Below are 15,519 nucleotides of genomic sequence, written 5' to 3' on the forward strand. Positions count from 1 at the left end.
CGAAAGTTTTTGAGTTTTTCGGTGCAGATTATTGGAAGATATATCTGTAGCAATGCTAACTGAATATGTCTGGTGCATGATTTCTGTGTGTATGTATGACGCAGCACACAGTGAAGTGGGTCAGTGAGCATCTAGGTAGGGCATGGACATTCAGCTGTTGAATCTTTAATTTTGTCTAAATATGAGTGCTTTTCGTCCCTCTGTTGTGTCTCCTGTGGTGTTCAGACCACAGAAGCGAGAACTATTTTTCTCCCTCTTAAGGTGTCCAGAGTCTGAACTCCCCAGTCTCTCCCTTGTCATGCCTAAATGGTCTTTAAGTAGATAAATTCACTTGTATACTGTTGGGTTTTAATTAGCATAAATAGACTGCTTTCTGGAGAGAGCAGTTGAGAACAAGAACACTTGCAAAAGTACATTTCTTTGTTGTTCCTGTGACCTTTAGTATCTCAGTATCAAAGTTTGGCTGTTCCTGATAAATCTTGTCCTAAGCCTTGGAGCTTGTTCAGTTAATTTGCATATTTTTATGCTGTGAACAGCTTTGAGTGTGACCCATCATTTTCTGTCCGTTCACACTTTTCGTGTGCAACATTCACGAATCTTTAGGAAAGAATATATTATATTATTCTTAGTATTTTGCTAGAAAAATTGGAAACGGGCAGTGCTTTGAGCTTGAAAGTCAATGTTTCCAGATCACCTTTAATCTTCAACACAGCCTGAACTCTTATAGAGAAGCTGTCCTGTAATTTCTTTAAGTCATCTTCAGAAATGGTTCTTTAGGCTTCTTGAGGGACATTCAAAGCTCTTCTTCTTCTTGGATGTTTGCTGCCTTTTGTTCTGTTCTCTGCCAAGATGATCCTCCATACAGTCTGTAGAGATGATGATTTGAACCAAAATTGTACTAACACATAAAAATATAATGACTTTTGCACAGCTGTTACCAAAATGCTCTGACATATGTTCGTCTTCAGTCTGCAGATGTGTGTGAGCAGATCCTTCGGGTGGTGTCTCGATCCAGTCGACTGGAGGAGTTGGTCCTGGACAATGCAGGACTCAAAACGTAAGAAAATACGAAATGTTAAAGGTGCACTCAAGAAATTTTTAAATGTCAAAGTCAATTAAAAGGTAGCTAGGACAGTACACATATGTAATCATTAGCACACTTTCAAATCTCAGAACTCCAAGGTCGCTTAATAACAGATTAAAATGAGTTTAATGAATTGAAAATATAGGGAGAATTATGATGTGACTCTCTGATTTTGAAAGCTTTTTCTTTTTTTTGCTATTGAATGAACAAATTTTGAGGAAAACTATTTATTTTGAAAATCCGAGGTTTGCATCCAGAATGAATACAGCTAAAAATGCTACCTCACATTATGGGAGGTGATTTACCCTTTTCAATGTACCCTTTTAATCTCTTAGTCAAAAGTGTCTGTGCTATATGGAAGTGCAATATTAAATCTGTGGAGTGACCTTTTATATTGACAGGTCGGACATTACTTGGGTCAGATTTATGATTTCGTGTGATTTAGTTTTGTACCTGCTTGATATAATAGTAATAAAGCCCATTTTTAATGAGTGTCACAGCAAGAGAAAACTGTTAATGTGTTTGAAGCATTGTCATACACAGACTCAGTATTTTCAGGTTCAAGCTATGGGATGACCGAGACCTACATACGGAAAACTGCAGCAAGATTGCAGAGGGTACCGGGATGTTAATTTGATTTAGCTTCCGTCAGATCTGTGAAGGAAATGGCTGTGCATCACATTACTGGATCCAGTTTTGTTAATCTGTTTAGTGTTGAAATGGGAGCTTTGCCAGGCTGTTCCAGTGTATTCGCTTCTTTAAAAATATTGGATAGCTTTTTTAGCAGTCCCAATCTAATATTTCAGTTCACTTTCTGTAAGCTTTTCTTTCCTGCTACTGTAAAAGCAACATCAAAGGTGCTGAAGCATTCTGAAGGTCTTTGTTTGGTGCTTACATTGTTTATAGACCTGTAATGAATACATCCTTTCACAATCTACAGCGATTTTGCCCAGAAGCTAGCTGCTGCTCTGGCCCACAACCCCAGCTCAGGACTCACCACTATTAATCTTGCCAACAACCCACTGGAGGACAGAGGTATAGATGCTCAGATCTAGTTTAATGTATTTCTCTTTGATCTTCTTCTTTCTCCTCTCTAAAAGCTGTGTTTCACCTCTGCTCTGTAATATTAAAATGCAATTTTCACAGGTTACAAATGGTTACAGCATTCTTTTAAATATAGTAATATATCATGTAATTGCATTGGCTCTGGCACTGGAATCAGGAGGCGGGGAAGCTGTACAGTTAGAATTTAGAAGACTAGAAATGGCAAACAAATCCAAACAGATAGAAAACAAATAAAGCGACATGCAGGTAGAGTGAAAGGACAGCTCTATAGTACAAACACCACAGCCTGACACAGCCAGAGTAAGTGATGATACAGACGGTTTATGTTCCATTGTGATTGTGCAGTTAGTGCAGCATTTTAATATTTCATCAGCTCTGTCCTAAGGCCTCTCAGTCTATCCAGGACACATGAATTAAAGATGCATTCCACCAAATATTCATACAGATGCTTGTAAACATGCAACAGATGTCTGGGGCTCACCAGTCTCTAGTTTATTTGTCATCATGTAAAATTTATTACAAATATGCCCTTCATAGGCATATATATGTATATAAATTTATCATTTCATTTTTCCCGTACTATACCTTAAAATAAATAATAATATTAAAAATAAAAGGTGGCTCATTCTCATAACTGTAACTATATTGTCATATAAACTAAGCAGTTTTTTTTTTTTTTTATTGCCATGTGGTGTAATGCTTTCTTTTTCAGGTAACAAATACCCAAGCATTCATGGACAGTTAAGATAGACCTGTGTTGAATAAATTCTTCTCTCGTTGCAGGTGTTTCCTCCCTGGGTGCTCAGTTTGCCAAACTCCGTTTGGGGCTCAAGCATTTAAACTTTTCCAAAACCTCACTCTCACCCAAAGGTATGTGCTGTTTTCCCTTGGTGTTTGCGTCTGTAGAGTTGTTAAATGTTAAAGCGATCCGTGGATCCACTTGCAAGATTGTAGCAAAAGTAACAGATTGGTTAAAAGGACATATGATACAAATATCGTGCTGTAATCACTTGGGTTTTTTTTCCGTTTTTGTATGCATTTACATGCACCCCTACAGAAAGATGCACTTAATTTCCTCCACTAATGTGATCACACCCACTGTTGGGATGCTAATGAGACTTAATTATCACACTATTAACACTCTTATAGAGAGATGCATGGAAAGGGAAGAAATTGTAAACAGTGTTCATGTTTTCATTTGCATAAATGCTATTCTCTAAGTCACTTTCCTTCAGTCTGTAGCCCAAAGTCCTTCCTTTAATAAATAGTGCCAAGAGGCTGATTGTATTTAGGGCTATTCTAGATTGAAATTTCTCTGTCAGCAGTTACTTGCAGCCTATTTTTTTTCTTGGTTATCATCCAAAATAAACTATTCAGCGCCGTGCTGGTCTATAGGAATTCATTGTAAACCTGCTTTTTTTCAGGCAATCAATAAAAAGCTATCATATTCCACATGCTGAGTTAGTAAGGCTGCTTAAACTGAGCTCTGCCTTGCTGAAGGTTCAATCCATAATTTGTGACTCCATGCCAAGAGCAAAAGCTGCGGATTGGGGACATTTACTCTTTTTTTTTCTTCTTTTTTTTTGTTTGGGTTTTTTAAAACAGCTTTGCTGCAGCACATAATTCAGCAATTTGCTCATTTGATGTTTTGAATGTCCTTTTTCTTACTCTCATTTGTCTTTAATCTCATTCTTTTTCATTTCTTCATCAAAGCATTTATTTGACAGTCACGCCTTGATTTACAGGCTGCCACAGTCAGTTAGGACTTCATAGTATTAAAGTGTCAGAGTACCATGTCAGCCATGCGATGTGATGTGACACAGGTCAGTGGTTGCGTGCACAGTGTGTCAATAATAAGCTGTGGAAATGCAGGCGTGCATAGACATGCATTCCACATGCATTTTAACTCTGGCAAACACACACTGGTTGCATAAAGATTAGTTTTTGTGGGGCTTTTTCAGTATATTTATTGCAAGATATCTTTTTCAATATATTTATTAAGTCTGTAATATCGCCTTTACTGTGTTTATTTTGATAGGTTTTTATTGGAATTGTGGATTGCATTTACAGAACTGTGTGGAGGCCTACTCGTTTCATTTTCCATGCGCTCACTCGACGTTCTGAGCCCGTTTTTTCCGGTCTTCTCCCACTGCTCATTTCCTGCCATTTCCTTCAATATACTGTCAAAACATCAAGTGGAGATTTGAGGGCTGTGATAACGCTGACAGTGCTTGTTTTGTGTGTGTTTGTGTTATAGGGGTGAATAGCCTTTGCCAGTCACTGAGTGCCAACCCGTCCATCCCCAGCAGCCTAGTCCATCTGGACCTCTCAGGGAACATGCTCCGAGGAGACGACATGCAGGTACTGAACGTAAACTGTGGCCGTATGGGGGGGGGGAAATCATTTATCTTTGATTTTTCAAATGAGCCACAAATGGAAACCTGTTTTTTCATTCATGAAATAAATATTAATAGTATATTAGAAATTTAAAGAAAATTTCATTAGTGTCTGAAGGGGCATTCATTTGCTTAATTAACCAGAGTAGAGCAGTCTTCATCAGTTTGTATCCCTAACCCAACTTGTCTGCAAACACCTGCAAACTCCTCTACAACCAGAAAGGAAACCATTTACCTTCAAAGTAAAAGCAGTGCACTTTTGAAATGTGTGAAATGCAATCACAGTGAGGTTCTCGATTGAGTTCAGTTTGCGACTGCCAGCCACCTTAAGCAACCACATGCTAACCGATCAGGAAATGCACACTTTTCCATAACAACGGTGGTTTTCAGGGGGTCACTGACTGAGTTCTTAGTAAAAAGCAAAGACAAACACATACGCATTATTTAAATGTGTTGCAGCACTGACAGATGAGAAAGGAATAGTTTGGTATTTCTTGCATTCTTGCTTGGATTTGATTACAAATGTAGTTTAAAAATCAGTGATTTAATATCTGGTGCTAATAAAATTCACAATTCCTGGACTGTTCATGTCAGTGTTAATGTGTTAAGTTGCAGTGTTGTAACAGTTATTGCCTCTGGTCAATGTTCCTGTGTGCTCGTGGGTGTCAGTGCTAAAGCTGGGGTCGAGCGGTGTACAGAGCAAAGGCATTGCGAATAGAAAATTAGTTTTCTGTCTTGCAACTCTTTCTTCCGCATGGGTTTGCAATAATAGGGTCAGAAGTGGGATTGATGCTTAGCCTGAAAATTGGATAGAGCGAGATCCAGATTCTCGAACGAGCTATAGAGCAGAACTTTTGGCATCTGGAAAACCTGGCACTAAAGCAAGCTGAGCGGGCCAGTGATGCGAATTTTCCGTCCCACCCTGTTGGCTGCAGTGCACTGCAGCTCATCACTTAGTGATCGAGAGGACAAGTGAAACTCTGCCACATTCCTTCAAATCCAACAAAAATGGGTTGAAATCAGATTTATGAATGCTCTGCATCCACCAGCAGACACATAAATATGGTGACACTCTGTTCCCACACTAGGTTGTTCTTATGCTTTATTTTTTAGCACTTCTACCACTTCCTCGGCCAGCCAAACAGCCTGGCAACCCTTGACCTCTCCAACACTGATTGCTTATTGGACCAGGTGAGTGAGTCAAAATGAAACTGGACAAAGGAGCTAAATAGATAAATGGTTAAAGAGATGTCTGCTTCATTATTATACCGTAGTGATTCGCATTTTTGGTAAACAGACCACACAAACCTGCAGAGTTACTTTCTGCAAACGAGCAACGTTTAATTAGAGTGAGATACTTGCTATTAATGTCTGTGTTTCAGGCAGTGTAACCCACTCAATCTGTGTTGCTGTTGAGTATATGTAAAGTGGTGTAATACTGTATGTGAAGTATTGATGTGGGTCTAAGAGCCAAACACAGTTTATTGATTAGTTTGAGGTGTAGCCAGCTGTCATCCAAAGAAATTATTGATTCTCTTGCAAGTCATATTTTTTTCTCTCCCGTGTACCAATAAATCTAAATACATTCATGCATCTCAAAAACAGCTGCAATGAAAACTATTGCAACTGATTGATCTTTTTATTATGTGTGTTCCAGGTTTGCTCAGCACTGCTGCGGGGCTCAGTTGAACACCTCTCTGTTCTCAACGTGTCAAAGAGCGTCTTCCCTCACAGGTAAAAAAATAAAAAAAATACAAATCTGGGTTTTACTAACTCAGACCTGATGAGGAGGAAGTCATTTCTAATGTACTGTATTCTGTATTAGATGGTCTGTCATTGAAGAGCAAATGTGTGTGATTTTATGAAAGTACTGCGCATGCTACAACTGAAGGTGTATAAACAAATGCCCAATAGACCAAAACTTCAATGTTCTTTAGTTTCATTTTTAATGATGGTTTTTAATCACAGCTTTACAGCATCAGCACCATTGTTATCCCTAACCTGTAAAAGGCTGATGGGACATTGCTGTAACCCTGCCGGGTGGGCAGGCAACATGGACAGCCAAGTTTGTGAATGCAAGAACTCGAGAACAAGGCAACGTAGGATTTTGAAATTCATAACTTAGAGGTGCATCTATTAAAACTCTTGGAAAAGTTTAGGTCACGTTTCCTCTGAAGAGCTTGTGAATGTGATAACTCCAGGAGGTAGTAAACTAGGGTTTTCAGATTGATGAAATTGGTGCAACTACCAGGAGGCTGAGGATAACACTCAGTTGTTTGTTTTTTGTTATTACTAACAATCAGTATTACTGATTGTATTGAATTTGGGGTTAACTTTGTGTGTGATGGTTAGCTCTGTTTCCTCATACAAGAAGCTTTCTGGTTGGATGTAGCTGCTTCTGTGTGGAGTTGTTGTTCTTCCTCTGGATCCACGTTCCTGCCTCTTCCTGCTTTCAGTGTTTGTTAGCCCTGCTTGTTATTCAATATAAACCCCCTATGACTGTCTGTGCATGGATATTCAGTGGATGGGTGGACTAAATTATGTTTTGTTCCAGTTGAAACTGGTGGCATGTGTGTAGTTTTTTAACAGCTGCATCTTTTTGTGAAATAATAATGAGGTAATCATGATTAACTTGCTTGGATAGAAAATATACAGGAGGATAGTAATTTTTGTTTTCCATGATGTGATAGTGGAAGATGGGCTTTGACCTGGAAGAGTCTCTCATTGCTGTTAATACAGCACCCACTGAGGCTAATGTTTGATTCTCCTTTCTGTCTTTATGTATAGGAGTACTGGCTGAATCAGTCTTTTATTTATAAGGGTCTGTATGTTGATGTGTGACACCTGCTGGTAGTCAAGTGTCATCACATCTATGTGAGTTCAAATTCTGTGAATTTGCACTTGATTGTTGAGATTTTGTGACTGGCAGATGGGTGAGTGGTGGAGCTTTTTCCCCCAGTGTGTCTCAAAGGAGTCGAGGACTTTATCAAAAGAAGAGGTGGAGGGTGGAGGGGAGTGAGGATTGGGTAAGCAGAGTAAGGTAAAGAGGACCTGACTATAGCATCTGGAAGAAGATGGAGGCTAGTGAAGTGTAAGGAAGAGCTGAGCAACTAAGCACTTCCAACTAAGAGTTGCAGTATATGTGGGACCCATCTGTGCTGCTTGATTGGTAGAGCTACAACTCCTTATCTGAAACATCAGATAAAGTGGGTAATGAGATTTTAGAGTAGTACAATCTTAATGTTGTCATGAATGTCTTCTGCATTACTGATCCTTTTGCTGGTGCCACAAAAAAGCGAGGAAGCAAGCTTGTAAACTTAGTGAAATTCTATCCGATGTTGACTCTATGTAGTGTCATTATTTCATCCTTATTCTCTTTTTGTTTCTGTAGGAAAGGCAAAGACGTGCCCCCGTCCTTCAAGCATTTCTTCAGTAGTGCCGCATCTCTCACCTCCATCAACGTGTCAGGAACCAAGCTGCCACCAGAGGCTGTGAAGTGAGACAGCGATTCATTCACTTTTAATGTGTCTGAGGGCCTCCTTCCAAATTCTCAGAGCCCATTTTGAAGCATAGATACCATTTAAATGCCGCTTGTCTCGTCAGCCCTACAATGACTAACTCTGAGTTTATTGTTTTCACTGAAAGTAGTATTACATGAATTATATAAAAAATATAGAATTTGAATGAAGGCCATCTGGTCTTACTTTCTCCTTACTTTTAAAATTATCTCATTTTTCATGTTTTGAATTATAAATATGTATTTTTAACTGGAAATAATGTCATTACTGTAGAGCGCTCCTACTTGGTCTGGCCAGTAACCCAAGTGTGAAGGATGTCTCTCTAGACCGCAGCTGCTGTGAGGTAAGACGCAGAGAGTGCAGAGTGCGTGCAGGGCAAGTAGGGAACTGGGAACTTTCATGGCACATTTGCAAAAATAATATATTTATTATTTAAATAACCATTTATTTACTAACCAATGAGACAAGTCATATTTAGCTGTAGTTTTGTTTCTGTAAGTGTGCTTGCAAGCTATCATTTAAGAGCGCTTTTTTTAATACTACTAAAAAAAAGGCGCAAAAAGATTATACTCGTCCAATGCAATCGGCTTTTTAGGATCCACTCAAAAACCATTTGACAGGCTAATGATGCTGCAAAGAGGCTGCATAATGGAGTACTCGGCAGACAACAGGGAGGGATAAAAGGCGGAGAGAGGAACAGTGAGAGGGAAGGGTGAAGTTTGAGTTGGGGATTTGGGATGTGGGGTCAGTTTCCAGCTGTAGTTGTTCTGCCGTAACTCTCAAACACACACATCAGCCTTCACCTTCCCCTGCTCAAAAAAGAGAAAAGACAGCTCTCTGCAGATTTATCCTGATCGCTAAAGATAGCTCATAACAAATTACCCAGGAAATCCGAATCCAGATCCCCACAGAAACCTTCCCAAACCAAAGCTTTTTTGGGGGGAAATGACGCAAGCGTCCCTTTTCGATGCCTTAATGAACCGTTTGGTTGTCTGAGTGCGATCGCAGCATGCAAAATAAGGACTCCCCGCTGAGTGTGTTGCATGTGCAAATGCGTGTCTTTGATAAGTGAGTGTGTGGCCAGAAGAATGCTCATTAAGCATCTGTGTGTTTTGTTGTTGGTAATTGCTGGCTTGCTTTTGACATGCTGTTCTCTCCCTCTAATGCTTCTGTAAGCTTGGCCATTGTGTAAGTACTAATGTGCTCACTCTTAATAATTAACACGTCATTCTTCCTTTTTTCATGTGCACGTTTGGCTTTTTTTTGTCCTGCTGATCTTATGCTTAGTGGAGCTTTTTTCCCCTCAACATTTTGCATTAATTAAAAGCTACAGTTGCTCTGAATGATCTGTGCAGCTATTTTAAAGAATGTGCATTAAGTCATAGTAAATTGGATGTGTGTTACTTGAAATAATCCTATGCAGATGTTTTGCATTTTGTAATAAAGGACATTTTAGGAGGTGCACAGAAGCTTACATTTTTGTTGTGTACTTGAATATATAGTTGAATTTTTTATGAAGCATTCAATCCTTTGTGGAAGTACTGTGACCTTTTGTGTTCATATTTTCCAGTCACAGTGCAGGATTTGTTTGTTTCAGATGCTTGGCAGTAAAATGAACATATTACCACAGTTTGTTTTCCTGTGCTTTCAGCTGCGGTCTGGAGGATCTCAGATCCTTGAAGGTTGTATTGCTGAGATCCCAAACATCTCCAGCCTGGATATCTCTGACAACGGTGAGATGCTGGTGATCATGCTTATTGTAATCTGTATTTACTAATCTCAAAGCAGAGGTGTATTACAGTACAACATATACCTTTCATTTTCAGGATTAGACTCAGAGTTGTCCACTCTGCTTGTTTGGTTGGCCAAGAACCGGTCTATCAGACACCTCTCTCTGGGCAAGAACTTCAACAACATCAAATCCAAGTAAGGATGCAGCAAAGGAGGAGATGGTGTTGAGCTGTTGTGCACAGCTTGGAGCTTGCGCTGAAGTCAAAGGGAAGGCCGGGATTGAGTTTTGCTCTATATCCTGACTTGATTCTGGGAATAAAACATTACAAACAATCAAGAAATTAGGCAAGGGTTGAGTTTAAAAGCTCCAGTACAAATCATTGAAGTCTGGCTTTTCCTCTTAGCAACTGCTTGTTTACTATTTATTAGTATGCTGTGAAGGTGAACAACCAGATATGTAAGGCTACGTTCACACTGCAGGTGTTAATGCTCAATTCCGATTTTTTGATCAAATCCGATTTTTTTTGTCTGCTCGTTCACACTACAAATAAAATGCGACAGCAAACGCGCTCTAGTGTGAACGCTCAAAGCGGCCCGCATGCGCAAAAGAAGCTGTCACACACAACGCGCTCTGTTTAGACCCAGACCAAACAGTATTGTTTGACTGATGGCCCTTAATATAAAGACTTCGGACTTTACGTTTCCCAATTTTTGCTTTAAGTTATTTTGTTATTTACATAATAATGTAAATAACCTAATAATTATTCTTATTGCTGTTTTAGAGAGGAGCGGTGCTTCAAAGGATGGTTGCCGATTTCTGTCAGAATCTGCAGATTATACAGTACAAATAAAATGTTCACGTTGTCTTCCCAACAGTTTCACTGACATCTACACTGGAAGGTCAGGAAGCGTTCACGATGTCTTCTCCGGAGCTGATAATTGGCATCTGTTTTGTGTCAGTGACGTAAAAGACGGATTTAATGCGATATGACCGTTCAAACAGCAGTCGCTTTCTAAAACATCGGATATGTATCGGATTCAGTACCACATACGAAAGTGACCCAGATTGGATTTGTGCCGTTCACACTGTCATAGCATGATTGGATATGGGTCGCATAGGGTCAAAAAAAATCAGATTTGATGCGCTTTCGCCTGCAGTGTGAACGTAGCCTAAGAGGATTTACAAAATGTCACTAGGCTGAAAAAAATCATTTTATAGTGTTTATATACTTTTTCTTCTGTCTGCTTAGAAATCTCGCTCCAGTGTTGGACAGCTTGGTTCACCTGATTCAGGAGGAGGAGTCGGTGAGTTTTTCCACTTCTCTCTCTGTGTGGTCAGCAACCATGTGACAACAGAGAACATCTTAAATACAGATATCACAGAAAGGCAGCCAGGGGCTAGAGCAAGTCCCTGAATCTCCACCAGCTGCGCTCCAGCTGACCACTGACCTCACCAGTGGACGGTTATGTTGCATGTTTTGCTACACTGATCAATCAAGACACAGTTCAGCATGGAAATTATGCAAGTTGGTCTCAAATTTTTAACCCTTGTCATTGCACACTGCAGATTTTCAACTGGTAGTGCAAGCCCAGTATAAATATGTCATTAAAAGAAATTATATGGTAAATATCCAACATCTGCCTAGCTTAACTTGGCATTATGGGAACAAAATTGGGGAAATCCCTGTTGTTTTAATCAACATAGTTCACCAATTTATTGATGAACTATTGCTATGAAGCCACTATTTGCATCTCTCAGGCTTCAATCTCCCAGTCCTTTTTTCCCTTTTTGTTTTTCAAGCGTAGAAAGGGATGCCACTAGTAATTACTTTTGTAAGCACAGCATACTGATACTATCATTATATACTTTCCTTTGCCTGCACTTATTGGTGTACTTGCATCTTAATTGTGTGAATGTGATCAGAGAACATGTTTAAGCCAGTTTTTATTTGCGGAAACGCAGAGATTTCAATCTTGTTTCGTATTTACAGAAGTTAAGCAAGAATTTTCTTCCGTGGCTATTCCAGTATAAACTTCTCTATTTATATTTTTTGTTTGTATTAAATGTTTTTAGTGAAACACGAGCAGATGAAGGCTGTAATTAATTCTGTGCTTCCCCAGAGAAGCTCTAATCAAGTAATCCTCTGCTTGAATAACCATGTTGACACTGGCCTTTCACACGGTCATCACCACACACACTGCAATTTATAGTCATTATCTCTAAATTTATCCCATGAATATGCCTTCTGAGTTTCATTAAAAGGAAATCCTTCATGTCAGAACAAACAGCCTTTGCTCTGCCGCCCCGTTCGCTTTGTGAGCGCATTAACTGTTAGTTTGCTCTGTTTAAAGTTCTCTATATTTAGAGCTCGTTCCCAACACAGGAAACCATGAGACATGTTAATTTCATTGCCAAGATCAGTTATTAAAAGAAATAATGAAACCTTTCTCATCCAACAATAGGTCTCTTGTATTTGTGTTGCAGCTCATGGAATGAGCATGCGTGCAGGCCTTGACGTGACTACAGCTGGATATTTATTTATAAACTCAATAAAATTGAATTCAAAGAAAGGGTATCAAGTACACTTCTTAGTTACTATTTTTACAGGTTATGCGCTCTACATTTATTATTTTGAAAGTTGAGATAAGCTGAAACTGTAGGGATTAAATGAAGTTTGCAGTATTCAAATCTGTTTTGTTTTTTAGTTTTTTTTGTTTATGAAAAAACCTGAGTTTTATAAAGTTTCTGTCATGTCCAGCTTCATTATCACATTTTCTTTGTGGCAAAGATCAGAGGGTGGGCCGATGGAAACATTATTAAACTGTAATAAAGTGATGCGAATTATTTATTGTAACAGTGACTAAGCTCTTGAATGCTTTGACTGGAAAACAGGTCAAAATCGCCAAAATCAAAGGAGTTCCTTTTGAATGCTTTCCAGCAATGCCAAAACATATCAAATACTACTTGAGGGCCACGCATGTTGACATGTTTACTGTCCTGTATTAGTAATTTTGAATGCATTTCTCCCTTTATATTCATAATATGTACCCACTCTAATCACCTTTACCCTCTCTTGTCCCCACACACACCTTTTGTCCCTGTTAAATCTTGCCCTTCCCAGCCCCTCACCTCTCTGTCTCTAGCAGACTCCAGGCTCAAGAGTGATCTCACCATCGTTCTCAATGCTTTGGGCAGCAACTCCACGCTCACAAGGCTTGACATCAGTGGGAATGCAATGGGTGACATGGGGGCCAAAATGCTGGCTAAGGCGTTACAGATCAACTCCAAACTCAGGTAGCTGTGCAGGGGTCAAAGCTGCGTCACATGGTTGTAACTTTTTAAAACTGCTTGTTTCATAAGCTGAGGGGCTTCTAAGAGTTCCAGTTTAAAAGCAACTTGTCTAGTAGCATCTAATAATAAAGATATGAAGCTGGACATAGATCCACATTAACCCTAGAAGACTAATGTGCAGGTTTGTAACACCATCAGTAACACGATATACCCGATGAAACATATGTCCTTTTCTCCTATTTCTCCTTATTCAGCATCTCATAAAATAAATAAAGGTATCATGGGGGTAGCCTATAAAAAGGCTCTAAATTTAGTGGAAAATTTGGGAATTATTAACAACAAAATTCCTTAAAAAACTGAAAAGGACAATGGAACTGGGAATGTCCTCACTTCTAGGGCCACCCATTCCTGGCACATGTAAAACTTGGAGGCACGATCTCCCTGCATCAATGACATTTTGTCATGGAGGAAAAATGACCAAATGACTATAATTTATTTATTTGACTACATGAATTCCCCTGGAAATAACCACAAAGTGGTATTTATTCATCACGTGGGTGAAAATCACCTGACATTGGTGTTCTAGGATTAATAAACCTGTGTAATTACTGCTGTATTAATAATGCAGTAACTAAAATAGGCTACAATATTTACAATGCCCTATATACGAATTATTGCACAGTTATTTGTATTCAACAGTCCATATCTTATACTTACGTATATTGTTTTGACACAGATTTTGCCTTTTGCCACGGTGCAGTTAAATATTCAAACCACTATTTTATAGCCCTTTTCTTTTTTTACCCCCTTTTTTCTGTATAAAATCCCTACAAATGTTCTTTAATGCCTATGGGTAATCAGAAGATAGCAAGTAAAATCTTGTAAATCATCTTTGAGAATTAATGGCTTCCTCTGTTCGCGTCATACTGTGCGCTTGTTTTGAGCAGGACTGTGATCTGGGATAAGAACAACACCAGCCCTCAGGGTCTGCAGGATGTAGCAGCCGCTCTGGAAAAGTAAGTAATGCCGTCCATGCTTGTAAATGTGAGTGCGTGGTTTAGTGTTGTCTATTCAAAATTAAATCTTTAAATGTATAGTGCTTCTATAATGCCTTTTTTTCTTTCTTTTTTTACGCCGTGCATGCTTTTGTGTATAACATTAAAACTGCTGAAGGAACGGATGTGTAGTTAGCTTTTGCAGCCCAGATGGGGGTTTTTCTTTGTGCAGAGCAGAAGGAAAGTCTGAGGTTTGTTTAGACAGGAGGAAAAGATAAGAGGAAGGAAGCCGCAGAGAGGAGAGAGTGACACACACAGGGAATACTACAGAGACACAATGACATGAAAGTGTGCTGAGGGAAAGAAAGCGTGATACATTAAGACATAAAAAAGTAGAAGTCAAAGCCAGACAAATCAGATTTTGTTTACCGTGCCTTCAGATTGTGTATCTGGATGTTTGTGCGTGTGAATAAATTTGCTTCTGGGATGTGTAGGTTCATCCACCTCTTTCCTCTTTTTCATCTCCTCTCTCTTTGTCATATTCTCCCAGCAGCACATATCTTCATTTCCCCTCCGAGTCTCTGCGTTGTATTATTGAAAAAACAATTTCTTATTTCTGATCTCCGTTCGGTTCAGCAGTGCAGCATCGCGTGTCTTTGTTTCCTTTGCTCAATTCGCCATTTTCCTCCTGTGTACCATGCATTCTTTAAAGTTTTTTTCTCTCCAGATATTCAATACTGCAATATAACAGACAGTTGGAGTATTCAAAGTCTCCCACAATCCCCAGCATATAAAAGCTATCCACGGGTCTCAGTGATTTATAGAAATTGTTCAGAGTAAATCTGTCTGGTCAAGACGTGAGGAAGGAGAGCACACATAACAATCTGAATGAATAACAATCATTCATTCAGCCTTTGAGGTTAAAAAATTATTCTAATCCCTTTGCTTTACCTTCATATCGCAACAGGTTTATACACTACCAGTCAAAAGTTTGGCCACACCTTCTCATTTAATGGTTTTCCTTTATTTTCATGACTGTTTACATTGTAGATTCTCACTGAAGGCATGAAAACAATGAATTAACACATATAGAATTATGTAGTAAACAAAAAAGTGAGAAATAACTCAAAACGTGTTATATTTTAGATTCTTCAAAATATCCACCCTTTGCTTTGTTTACTGCTTTGTACACGCTTGGCATTAGGGCTGTGCGATATGACCAAAATCTCATATCCCGATATAAAACATCTATCGTCCGATAACGATATAAATCACAAAAAATTTAATATTTTCTGTAAATTCTGTGAATCTCGGGTAGGTGAAGTGTTTCCAGCTGGGCGTCATGTAGGAGTCGAGTGTTTTAACCGATGCATGAAACTATACTTTTTTAGACATAGGTTGTAACGGCCGCCGTTTTCTTTGTGAGTATTTATTAGAC

At 39.0% G+C, this 15,519-nt stretch overlaps 1 protein-coding gene across 1 annotated transcript in view; it reads left to right on the top strand.

Moving 5' to 3' along the window:
- Window positions 1–15,519, top strand: part of LOC102311185 (F-actin-uncapping protein LRRC16A) — a gene marked incomplete at its 5' end in the record, with an annotated part of 70,944 nt that overhangs the window by 40,721 nt on the left and 14,704 nt on the right. The window contains 14 exon segments of the mRNA XM_042224585.1: window positions 969–1,057; window positions 2,025–2,119; window positions 2,933–3,019; window positions 4,407–4,510; window positions 5,659–5,736; window positions 6,203–6,279; window positions 7,937–8,041; window positions 8,337–8,406; window positions 9,240–9,251; window positions 9,715–9,796; window positions 9,890–9,989; window positions 11,045–11,099; window positions 12,917–13,089; window positions 14,034–14,102. Coding sequence (XP_042080519.1) covers window positions 969–1,057; window positions 2,025–2,119; window positions 2,933–3,019; window positions 4,407–4,510; window positions 5,659–5,736; window positions 6,203–6,279; window positions 7,937–8,041; window positions 8,337–8,406; window positions 9,240–9,251; window positions 9,715–9,796; window positions 9,890–9,989; window positions 11,045–11,099; window positions 12,917–13,089; window positions 14,034–14,102 — 1,196 coding nt within the window.

Source organism: Haplochromis burtoni, unplaced genomic scaffold, assembly GCF_018398535.1.
Source record: "Haplochromis burtoni strain Fernald_Lab_line unplaced genomic scaffold, NCSU_Asbu1 Contig_142, whole genome shotgun sequence".
NCBI classification, from domain to species: Eukaryota; Metazoa; Chordata; class Actinopteri; order Cichliformes; family Cichlidae; genus Haplochromis; species Haplochromis burtoni.